This window comes from Henckelia pumila, chromosome 4, assembly GCF_033568475.1.
Source record: "Henckelia pumila isolate YLH828 chromosome 4, ASM3356847v2, whole genome shotgun sequence".
NCBI classification, from domain to species: domain Eukaryota; kingdom Viridiplantae; phylum Streptophyta; class Magnoliopsida; order Lamiales; family Gesneriaceae; genus Henckelia; species Henckelia pumila.
In genome coordinates this window covers 56,032,736-56,045,622 of record NC_133123.1, presented here as the reverse complement: position 1 = coordinate 56,045,622, position 12,887 = coordinate 56,032,736, and the positions used below count along the sequence as shown (strand labels likewise).

The 12,887-nt window shown below is 38.4% G+C and overlaps 1 protein-coding gene across 1 annotated transcript; it reads right to left on the bottom strand.

The window, feature by feature from the left end:
* Positions 1 to 1,406: 1,406 nt before the first annotated feature.
* LOC140861030 (secreted RxLR effector protein 161-like) lies at positions 1,407 to 2,173 on the bottom strand. The gene is made up of 2 exons (XM_073264038.1): positions 1,565 to 2,173; positions 1,407 to 1,415 (listed from the first exon to the last, which is right to left on the bottom strand). The coding sequence occupies exons 1-2, from the start codon at positions 2,171 to 2,173 to the stop codon at positions 1,407 to 1,409; spliced, it is 618 nt and encodes a 205-aa protein (XP_073120139.1).
* Positions 2,174 to 12,887: the final 10,714 nt, after the last annotated feature.

Here is a 12,887-nt window from a genome sequence, read left to right as displayed (position 1 = left end):
GCCGTCGGTTTGCAGAGTAATGATTTTATGCATGATCCTTTCAGTAGACGATTGATATCACCCGATGTTTCACCTTCTCCTTTTTATGCCTATAAATATGACGTGAATATATCATTCGTGTAACAATAAGAAATCATTCAATAAATCAGAAAACAGTATGCCGGGTCCTGGAGGTGATTTGGCAGTAGAATTCGCCGCTGCTCTGACGAGAGTAAGGTCTCGAGAGTACGAAGATGTTGTGTTCTTCCAGGTTGTTGAAGAAATGGAGACGATTGAAGAGTTGCGTCTGTTTCTCTCAACTGTCCATCCTCATGATTCTGAGAGAGACTATGCTGCCCTTGTGCAGCAATATGAAAACAAGCTGGGGTCGTCGGACCCGATGTTAGTCTTCAGTCCAGAGGGCCTGTTGCTCCTCTTGCTCTACAAAGAGCTAGAAGGACTGGATCGTATCTGGTCGGATGATCTTGGCTACGTTCGCTCTCCTACCAGGGAGCTTATGTTCTTCATGCTCTCTTGGAAGAGTGAGGTGGGAAAGGAGATCGGTAGGGCTCTTGAGGCCTTTAGGGCTCTCATGTAATATGTCCTTCTCTCTCTTTTGAAATAAACAAATTTATTTTGCGCATTATCTGCTTTTAAGAAACAGTAATCAATAAGCAATAAAGTTACGTTACATCACACATTAAACGAGATATCATCGAGAAAGAAAACAGATATTAATAATGACAAATCACTGTTGCAAATAATAAATCTTTTAAGCTTTTAAATAAATGCAAGAGTGCACAATATCGATAATATAGGCTTATCAACAGTCTGAGCCAGTATCTCTTCCGGATTTTCTCGAAGATAATTCAGTGGGTAACTGTTGGCATTCATGACCTTTGGCCTTCGGTATTCTTCGCCTATAAATACTGTGATGTTAACAAGTAAATAAATCATAGCTTAGTTGAAACAATAACAAATAACAAACAAAAAATGGATGAATCCGATTTCGAAAGACAAAAGTCCATCTACAGAACCAGAGTCGTGGAAAGAGTCATGAGCGTGTGGCATATGATGGAAGTCATTCGCCGTAAATATCGTTCAGGTGTTGTGCCTCTTAGTCCAGGCCTTGCTGCAGGGTTGTTATGGTGCAAGCGTTGCTTGCGAACCCAGAGCACTTGTGTGGTGCTAAGGTCATCTGCTATTCGACTCATGATGCTGTTGGCAGAAAGAGACGAGATGCAAAATATCTATTTTGAGGATGACGTCTACAATGGTCAAGGCTCGCTCTCTGTCTGGATGATAGAGTGGATTCGTGAAATGAGAAGCAGAATTTCTGCGGCTCATGATGACTTCAGACTCACTAGGGGTTAGGGTTAAGCACTCCATGTAATGAAAGTATTTTGTGCTTGAAATTAAATAAACGATTATTCCCCCTAAACTCATGTTTGTCTTAGTTTAAATCAATTAAACCAAGAATATTGCGAAAATAAGAAAACTTAGCGTCCGGCAATGGCTTGGTGAAAATATTTGCTGCCTGCTGGTCAGTAGGTACGTAGATCATATGAATCTCCTTTTTGAGTACGTGTTCATGAATGAAATGATGGCGCACATCAATGTGCTTGGTTCTGGAATGCATCACTGGATTTTGAGTGATTGCAATAGCACTCGTGTTGTCACAAAATATAGGAGCTTCATTTGACTTGATTCCATAGTCCCTAAGCTGTTGTTGTATCCACAGTATTTGAGCACAGCAACTACCAGCTGCAAGGTATTCTGCTTCAGCAGTAGAGGTGGCAATTGATGTTTGCTTCTTACTGAACCATGAAATAAGTCTATCTCCCAAAAATTGACACGATCCGCTAGTGCTTTTTCTGTCAATCTTGCAACCTGCATAATCTGCATCTGAATAACCAACAAGGTTAAATTTTGAGTCTTTGGAGTACCAAAAACCCACATTTTTAGTGCCTTTAAGATATTTAATAATCCTTTTGGCTGCATTGTAATGCGGTGCTGCTTGAAATCTTGCACACAAACATACAGCAAACATAATATCTGGTCTACTGGCCGTAAGATAAAGTAATGAAGCGATTAGACCTCGATACATAGTTACCTCAACTGGTGCTCCTGCTTCATCTTTGTCAAGTTTAATAGAAGCACTCATAGGGGTAGAAATGGCAGAACAATTCTCCATACCAAACTTCTTGATAAGTTCTTTGGTGTACTTAGTTTGATTTATGAAGATGACATTATCCAGCTGCTGGACTTGTAGTCCGAGGAAGAAATTTAATTCTCCCATCATGCTCATTTCAAACTGTTCCTGCATCATCTTAGAAAATTTCTCGCATAGACAAGGATTAGTTGATCCAAATATAATATCATCTACATATATTTGAACGAGTAAGATGTGATCTCCTTTAACAAACTTAAAAAGAGTCTTATCGACCGTTCCTATAGTAAAGACATGATCTAATAGCAATTGTGATAACGTATCATACCATGCACGCGGTGCTTGTTTTAAGCCATAAAGAGCTTTATCAAGCTTAAAAACAAAATTAGGAGTTAAAGAGTTGATAAAATCTTGTGGTTGTTCAACATATACTTCTTCTTGAAGTAGACCATTGAGAAAAGCTGACTTGACATCCATTTGATATACTTTGAAGTTTTTGTAAGCAGCATAGGCAAGGAATATTCTGATAGCCTCAAGCCTTGCTACTGGAGTGAATGATTCGTCAAAGTCAATGTCTTCCTCTTCTCTGAATCCTTAAGCAACCAGTCGGGCTTTATTTCTTACCACTGTCCCATCCTCATTCAATTTGTTGCGAAACACCCATCGGGTGCCTATGATGTTTTGATTTGTCGGTCGAGGGACTAAATTCCACACTTTGTTTCTAGTGAACTGGTTTAGTTCATCTTGCATTGCTTCAATCCAGCTAGCATCTTGTAATGCTTCATCTATGTGTTTGGGCTCTAGCTGTGAAATGAAAGCTGCATGCAATAGCTCATCAATCAGTTGATTTCGTGTACGAATAGGTGCAGCAGGGTTACCGATGACCAGATCAGGTGGGTGATTTTTACTCCACCGAAGATTTGGTCCGAGAGGATTTGCGCCTGTTTGAGTGTCTTCCTCATCCCTGATTGCATTGTTAGGTTCAATAGCACCCTCTCCGATTATCTGTTCGTCATTGATGTGATCTACTCCTCCTTCATTGGGTTGAATAATCTCTTCTGCTTGCTCATATCTTGTGTCAGGAGGGTCATCACTATCACTTTCATCCTGTAGAACGGTTGATTTCAGCCTGCTGGCTAAATCTTGAATGTTAGTTTGAGACTTTCCTACACATACAGTAGTTTCATCAAAAATAACATGAATGGATTCCTCTATAGTCAGTGATCTTTTGTTGAACACTCTGTAAGCTCGGCTGACTAAGGAAAATCCAACAAATATGCCTTCATCTGCTTTTGCATCAAAAGCTGTCAGGCGATGTTTTCCATTATCATGAATATAACAAACACAACCAAATACTTTAAAATACGAGACATCAGGTTTTGTGCCATTCCAGATCTCATATGGTGTTTTGTTGTGTCTCTTGTTAATCATAGATCTATTTTGAGTGTAACATGCTGTGTTAATTGCTTCTGCCCAGAGTCTTTGAGATACATTGGAATCAGCAATCATAGTTCTAGCTGCCTCCTTAAGAGTTCGATTTCTTCATTCAGCAACCCCGTTTTGCTGTGGAATCCGAGCAGCAGATAACTCATGCTTGATGCCCTGGTCATCTAGATAGGATTCAAGGGTTTTGTTTAAAAACTCAGTGCCTCTATCACTCCTGATCCTGTCTATCCCAGTATGTTTCTCATTTTGCATACGTTTGAAAATTTTTATCAGGTAAGTAGCAGTTTGATCTTTGGATGATAAGAAAATTACCCAAGTAAACCGAGAGTAATCATCCACAATCACTAAGGTAATCTCATTCCCCTTAAGCTCTTGATCGGTATAGGACCAAACAGTTCCATATGTAACAGATCCAAGCATTTGGAAGAAGATGAGCATCCTTTGTTTTTAAAAGTGGCTCTCACCTGTTTACCCTGCTGACAAGCGGAACAAACTCTATCCTTTTTAAAATCACCTTTGGGCAAGCCAAGAACCAACTCATGTTTACTCAGATGCTTAATGGACTTGAAATTTAAATGGTTGAGCCGTTTATGCCATAACCACTTCTTATCATTCTGAGCAACAAAACAAGTAGGAACTATCGGTTGTTCACTTTGCCAATTCAGCCTATACGTGTTTTGTTCTCTTAGTCCGGTTAGCATAATATCGTCGTTTCTAGATTTGATCAAGCAAGAATGTTTAAGAATTTCAACAATATAACCATTGTCACATAGTTGACTGATGCTGATCAGATTATAACACAAGTTATCAACGAGCAATACGTCATTAATGATAAAGTTACCATGAGTAATCTTACCCTTACCCACGGTCTTACCCTTCGAGTTATCGCCAAAAATAATCTTAGGCCCTTTGTAGTGTATGATATTGGATAATAAATCTTTGTTTCCAGTCATGTATCTGGAGCATCCGCTATCAAGATACCACGTTGACCTTTCTGTTGCACTATTCTTCTCGACTGATTTTACTGATAGTACCTGTAAGAAGAATGTACAACCATGGTACCCTTATCTATTTGGGTCCGAATTAGATTAGACTTTTTGGAACCCACACCTGAATTACTCTAACGGTTTTACCCGTGTGAGTGTTTTTAAGGTGAGTCGGTCGAGGTACACGATGTGAATTTGTGTGTGAGCTAGGATTTACAGTGTACTGTTTGAACTTCTGATCTATGTTATTCAGTCTATATCGTTTTTGAATAGGCTTACAATTGAAGTGTTGGTTATGTGTCACCCGATGATTCCTGTACTTGAGTTGACTTGGTTCCAACCATGATTGTTTGAACTTAGTTTGGTTTCCCATTCTTTGTTCATTCAATCTTGGTTTATTCCATGTCTTTTCTTTCCTTGGGATCTTAGGTTTCACATATCCTAGTCCTTCACGCTTATCTTTTTCATAGAGACTTGGCTGTTTAACATCTATATCTGGTTCAACGTGTTCATATATCGTACTAGATCGAACAAATCTCATCACATTGAGATTGTTCCCACTAGAGTACGATTGAGTATTTTTTTTTGAGTCAGTACATTCATTTGATCCATATCCAAGACCGGTTTTATCACCTGCTTGTTTCTGGTTCTCATGTATCTTATCCAAAGAGACAGAAGCCTTATTCCACGCATTGATTGTTTTAAGCAACTTTTGATTTTCTAATAAAGTAGCTTGGAATACTCATTTTATACTATCATTCTCAGTAGCAAACAGATTTAGCTTATTCTTTAGACCATCAAGTTCTTTTTGCTGTAAACAGCTAGATTCCCTTGATTTATAAATGAGACATGCTTTTTCTGTTTTTGCTTCCTCGAATGATATAGAAAGCTTCTTATACTCAGTGACCATCTCATTCAGTGTCTGAATGAGTTCCTCTTGTGTAAATTCAGATGAGTTGAAGTCAAATACCTCAATGTCGTCTTCTTCATGTATGGATTTAGCCATGAGACATTGAACTTGCTCTTCCTCGCTTTCCTCGGATGAGCTATCTGTATCGGTTGAGTCAGATTCTGTTTCAGCCCATTTGCTTTTTCCTTCGTCTGCAACTAGTACCTTTTGCTCCTTCTTGTTTCGATATGTTCTTCTTCCTTCTTTGCCTTTCTTCTTCTCATAGTGCTGCTTTCTTTCTTCATTCTTAGGTTTAGTACAATCTGCAATAAAATGGTCTTGCTTGCCACAGTTAAAGCATGCGGGACCATCCTCTGTATGGTCTTGTTTGTAGTAAGGTTTAAACTTTTTATTATTACGCATAAATTTCCCAAACCTTTTGATAAAGAGAGACATAGCTTCTCCACTCATTTGTTCAGCTGTCTTCTTTGTTGTATCCTCGATCGGTTGAGATAGGATAGTTTTCGTTAGTGCCTTGGTGGGGTTTGAAGCTAATGGTTCTTCCTCTGTTCGGAATCCAAGTTCAAACTCATATGCTTTGAGATCTGCAAACAGATCATGAAGCTGTAGCTTGTTCAGATCTTTTGATTCCCTCATGGCTATGGTCTTGACATCCCATTCTCTGGGTAGTGCTCGCATAACCTTCAAAGCAATTTCACGATTAGTGTATATTTTTCCAAGGGCAATTAATTCACAAATAATATTGCTGAACCTTTCGTCAAACTCAGTCATTGTTTCTCCTGGTTTCATCTTGACGTTGTCAAACATCTGTATTGCTACAGTGGGTTTGTTTTCTTTGGTTTGGTCGTTCCCTTCGCACAGTTGAGTGAGTTTCTCCCAAATTTCTTTGGCGGTAGAGCACGCCTTGTGTAACGCCCCAAAAATTTCTGGACATTCACCGGAGCTCCGATCAAAGATCCGATCAGTCACTTTGTAGCCAACATCAAGACGAAGCTATTGGTGTAAAGAAATCAAAGATCGGACGGTTGGATCGCCGGGAAAGTGTGAATGAACGGACGAAATCTGCACAGAATTTTCTCGGTACTGTTCATCGTCTTCTTCAATTTGATTTCGCGATTTCGAGCTCATTTTTGTTAGTTTTCGAGTTGCTAAATGATATTAGATGATGGGTAGAACATTTCCCTAGCTTTTGGTAGATTATTTCGGCATATTTGGTGCAGATCGGAGTTTTTAAACCGCCACCACCGTCGCCCTGTTTTTCTCCGATCGCCGCCGCGTCGGACCTCTGTTCCGGTCGTGGCTTATATTGTTGGAATCGTCTCATCGAGATCTACAACCATGCCAAAATTCAGAATTTTTGGAGTTGATTTGCTCATCGCCGCCGCGTCGCCGCCTCCCCCAAATTTTCCGGCGACCATCGACGTGTTACCCAATTTTGATCGTCTCGACGAGATGAATTCAAATATCCAAGTTTCGAGTCGAGATTCAAAATCGTTAAGCGGTGAGAGCGCATTAAAGTTTGGAAATTTTTGGTCAAAGTTTGACCACAGTTGACTAAGGTTGACTTTTGATCATTATATGATTTTTCGCAGATTGAAAGCTAGTCGATGATAATTAGAGGCAGAAATCAGCAGTCTAAGGATTTGAGCTTTTCCAGACTTGAAAAATTGAGGTATGAGCTGATGTCGATTTCTAAGGGAATGAATACTCGAGCGAGTTTGAGATTCTCGAGTTCCCGATTAAAATCACATACTTGCATGTTTATTTGATTATTTGATATTGAATGTGAATTTGAATGATTTAATTGATTTTCAATATTACTTGAAAGACATGAGTTTGTCTATATGAAATTGTTTGAAGTAAGTGATTTATATATTCGATTTGAAAAGCATGAGATTTCTTATTTGAATTACTTCAATGATTTTCGATATTATATTCATGAGTTTGAATATACGAGTTGAATGTGTTGACATCTTCGATACATTGATGTCTGAATACACAGATTTATTATTTTCGATTCGATTAAATTGAATTTGATTCATATGCATTCATCTTGAGCCAAATTTCTTAAATTTTTAGAGGGCTGAGTTGCCCAGATTCGAATTAGACGTTTGGGAGCTATATCGAGTGGTCTGGGATGTTGAGTTCCCCCAGTGTCAGCATACTCCTATAGTTGCGCCAAAGTCTAGAGGTTTGAGACGCGTAGCACCACCCCGAGCGGGAGCGTAGGTGGGTTAGTTGCGTGATCTTGACCTCGGGATCCCAACCGATTGTCCGATATTCCCTTGATTATCTGATTTGATAATCCCGATTTTTAAACACATGCATTTCATTGGCATTTCCATTGAAGAATTTGAATGTATATTATGATTTTAGTATACTTACTTGATATTACATGTTACGTCGCTTTTACTGGGATTTTATTCTCACCGGAGTTATCCGGCTGTTGTCTTGTTTTGTATGTATACTTGACAACAGGTGGGGCAGGAGCTAGTCAGAGTCGACGTGGTTAGCTTGGGATCGAATGATAGATGTGAGGCGTCGATTTAGAGTCGAATAACTTTTAGAACTCGGTTATTTATTGAAGCATGCTTTTATTGTTGATTTATAATAATGCATGTATTTTTATACCCCGATTATTCTTAGAATTGATGTATGTCGAAGAACGAGTTTAAAATGGATTTTTATAGTTGAGCCCGAGATGGTCTCGCTCGAGACGAATATTTTTCTACCGCTCGAGCGAGGCACTGTTCCTTTGAAAAAAAAAATTTGGCTCATTTATTTGTCGATGATTGTTTTTCTATTTGAAATTAGTTAATTAAAATCGAGGTCCTAGTTTTGGCCTAGTTTTGAGGCAAGAGACAGCAACGGGCTGATGACGGATGCAGGTATAGCTTTTGCTTCCTAAAAATATTTAGGAGTATGCAATAACTTAGTTAAGGCTTTTAGAGGACTATAATGATATTAGTATCATTTGGCAGTGTAGTGCGGATTATAGGCGAGGACTTAGAGCTGGTAGAGCGCGCCTAGTAATTGAGGTACTGTTGGGGATCGATAATGTGTGTAGAGGGGGGGTGAATACACAATAATGATAGTCTTTAAAATCTAATGAAATATGGTTGAGTAAATGTTAGTTCACTCGACCGGTTTTCTTTTAGCCTGCTAGAGATATAAGAGCAACTAAGATTAATGCGGAAATAGCTCTCAATATGCTAGATGATATCCATGGAATGATGCAATGCAATAACGTAAGTAGACACAGATATGTTTCTTGGATGTTCGGAGCTCAATCTCCTACGTCACCCCTTCTTCCACCTCGGAAGGATTCACTAGAAGACTTTGGTTATTATAACGTCTTGCAATACACCCGATCCAAGTTAGGACTTATCCAATGCCTAATATGGAACTAGATTCATAGTGATAAGATTTAAACCTCTTATCAAACTTTTCTTCAGATGGTGATGATGATTGTCTTAGTCTCTCGAGGACTTAAGACTTCTCAAATCCTTGTATCAGGTAGCTTTCTTCAAACGATATCTGGATTTGAGCAACCCTTGAAAAGATCTCTTCGAAGATCGGATAAGGCTGTTTAAGCTAAGGGTTTTCTCTTTGAGCGGTCGAGTATTCAAGATAGGTTCGAGAGCTCAGATAGACAGATTCTCAATAAGCGTTGTTGTGTCGTATTTTCTGTCTAGAAAGGCTTTGATATATATAGCCTTTGTTTTCAACGTATTTCTTCTTTGCCCAACTGTAAGATTTCCCTACTGATAAAGTTTTCTGAATATTTCGTACTGGGGGTGACCGGCTAAATCGGTGTGATATAAATCTACTGGCAAGCGTATCAGGTCAAGTAATAGTAAAGTGGACAGAGAGTCCAAGTATCGATCCCACAGGGACTGTTGTCAATTCTCAAGATTTAATTATTTTACTTAATCTAGACAAAATAATAGAAGGATTTTGAATTAAATAAAATAAGAATATAAAATAAAAATTGCTTAAGAAATACGAATAAAAATAACTAAATATAAAAATAATTAAAATAAAGACAACCAAGACACACGTAGGTACCGAACAAATTTTGTAACATGTAGTCGATTCAGGACTCAGATCTAATCTTAATTCACGGGAATTCTCCTAATTTGTTCAAAGGTCTATTTCTAGAACAATCAAACCTATTCAAATATTGATGAACTAATCTTTCGTAATTCTAATCAAATTTGAATGCATTAAATATTTGTGAAAATTCAGTTTACACCTAAACCGCACACTGAAACCGAATTCTATTTCTAGTCGGTTTTACAATATGTTAATTATCAGAGTGATCAAAATCAAAACCTCCTCTGTCGATTTGGAATTGATTAACATGCAAGCAAACAGTTGATCAGACTATTCACAAGACAACTATAAATCTGACAATCAATAAAATAAAATCAACTCTAAAAAATCCCAAACAAACATCCAAGTTTTCTACATAAATTTGTTCGGCCCAATCACGCCGTCTTGGTTGAAAATAAACTACTCAATAATTAAAAATAATAATTCAAAAATAAAAATAAAAAGAAGAAAAGAAAGAAGAAATCTTCTCTCCCAAGCCTTGTAGCCGCCTCCTCTTGTGTTGTCTGCGCTCTGGAGCTTCCGAAAACCTAAAAAATATGTTATATCTTCTATATATATGGTCCGGAACGCCTACCAGTTAATTTCCTCCACAAAATAGGACTTTTCGGAGCACATATGACCCCCGAACACGCGCGCGCGCGCGGCATAGGCCTCGCGCGCGCGCAGAAGTTAAAAACAGAGATCTGATCACGAAACTCGCGCGCGCGCAGTACAAGTTTTCTGCACCGAGCGACGATTTTCAAAAATTCATATCTCAAGATCTAGCCGTCGGATTGAGCTGAAATTTGGACAGCAGCTTCAAAAATCGTGAAATTTAATCTGACTGGTGGAGATCGGATTTGAAGCTCTCTAAAATTAAATGTGATTTTTTGAACAAAGCTAGTCCGCAATTCACTCTTCAACAATATATTTTCCTACAAAATTAACCCAAGGAGTGAAATACACACACATGCACTAAAACACATAAAAACACATAAAAATAATATGAATGCACACAAAATAGACATAAAAATAACATGAAATAATGCATACAAAATGCACTTATCAACACCCCCATACTTAAACCTTGCTCGCCCTCGAGCAAGACATGAAAAAATAAAATGCAAACAAAAACATAAGTAAGGATGATTCATGAGAGTGCACAGCCTCCGAGAAGTTTAATCACAAAACATAAAACACAGACATGCTCTCAACTTTTCATAATACACCTTCGGTTGAACGTGAACGTGTGTGTGTGAAATGTCATTCCAGTTTCATACAACTTAGACCGAATTCGTCTCAAATCTGCTTAGCGACCTATGACAAATTAGTGCAAGTTTAACTCTTCAAGTGCTCATTCCTTCCAACGACCTCTAGACAAACCCACCTCCCTTGAGATAATGAATTACACACCTCCGGATTTTGCACCCGGTATTGCATTAGCCCCAATAATTACCCGCTGACTTAGCTATAACTGGCTAGGATACGAAAAATCATTCTATTTTTTCTTTCTAATCCCCTCGTCTATAGCCCGGATGGAGCATCAATCCCATTGAATCCGCATACTTAGCCTTAAATTTGATTGATTTTTTTTTTTTTTTTTTTTTAGGATTTTAATCCTTTCAAGGCCCGGATGGAATTGTATATAAATTTTTCTAGGTGCGCCCAAGATCATAAGTGTAAACTAGAGCCTCATCAAAATTCATAGAACACAATCAAGATCCACAAACCACCTATTGCCGTGCAATGGTCAAACAGACAGAAACTTCATCAAATCTTTCGCTACAATTCACTGGTCTAACATTAGTGCTTAAAAATATTCACGGTTCAACCTACAGTTTCTCATGTCCAGTCAAGAGCAAAATTTTTCAAATTTTTTTTTTTTTTTCAACATAACTTCATCATCATTGGCTATCATGACTCATCCTACTCATGCAATGCAAACAACAACAAAAACACACTATATGCAAACAGACATGAAACGAACTTTATGCAACACAAACACAAAACATAATGAAATAAACTAGTCTACCCCCATACTTATCCAAAGCATTGCCCTCAATGCTTCAGACAAATGAACAGAATTCAAAACGAACAAAAACACAATGAAAACAGAAATAACACTCCCCTGGTGTTCGTTTCCTTCTCTTCCTTCTTGACGGCATCAGCTGGGACAGTAGCATCAGTCTAGATATATCGGCAGGCATGACCAACTGGCATGGGAAAGAAAACAAAATCAAATCAAAACAAAATATAAAAAAAAACAAAATAAAAACAAAAGCAAAAACACTGGGTTGCCTCCCAGTCAGCGCTAAAATTATAGTCTATAGCCCGACTATGCAGAAGCCACCATCAAAGAGCGGCTGCCACCCATAGTAAGAATCATACGATTCTACGTATGGGTTTTGAATTTCTTCGCCCTCAAGCTTGGCGTGATATTTGCAGTTTAAGCTTGTCGGTCCAACAGTACTCGGCATGAAATTTTTCCTTTGGAAAGAGACTCTGATTCTAGGCTGAAGCTCAAAGAGGATGTAATACTGTGGAGGTGGCGTCAATGGCAAAAAAGTATCTTCTAACGGTGTACATAAAACGACCACTGACGAGGTAAAATCTCTCTCCTTGTATAGTTCTTCCTCCTCCACTATTACGTTTGGCTCTTATTCACAAGAAGATTCCTCAAAAATGATTTCTTCATGCTCTGGCTCAGTTACTTCACTCAATTGGCAGATATCCAAAATTGGTTCTCTAATAAGCGCAATCTGTTCATCCAAAAGACTTATGCGGCTTTCTAAAAATTGATTTGACTCTGTCTGCTGTCGCACAAGATTTTCCAACTGAGCCACATAATCTTCGGAACGCCCTATACACTCTTCTTGATGCTCCGGTGGCTGGTTCGCAAAATTTTTAGAGTTGATATCTGGAGGATATTGATGACTCCAACCCTGCAGTGAAGGATCACAATACCAATGGTAGTCAAAATCTGCCATATCATTTAACAAGTGCATCGCACTGTCTTCATCTCTTCTAAACAATTGACTGCCAGTGGCCAACGCTCCATAATCCACCCAACTTCTTGTAATCTCATCCAAACCACCATAAAAAAATTGAGTGAGGGTGTAGCTCGAAAATTTATGGCATCAAAATCTGTTCGCCAAATCATTGAATCTCCCCCAAACAGCATAGAATGGCTCCAAGTATTTCTGGCCAAATCTTGTGAACACCTGATGATGATCCATCTCCAAGTACCTCACAAGCAAAAGAAAAGAAAAAAAATCAAAATTAAAATAAAAAAAAATGAAAA

Bases quoted from the DNA above. Each gene is read 5' to 3' on its own strand.
- LOC140861030 (XM_073264038.1), bottom strand. From the start codon at position 2,173: ATGGAGAATTGTTCTGCCATTTCTACCCCTATGAGTGCTTCTATTAAA.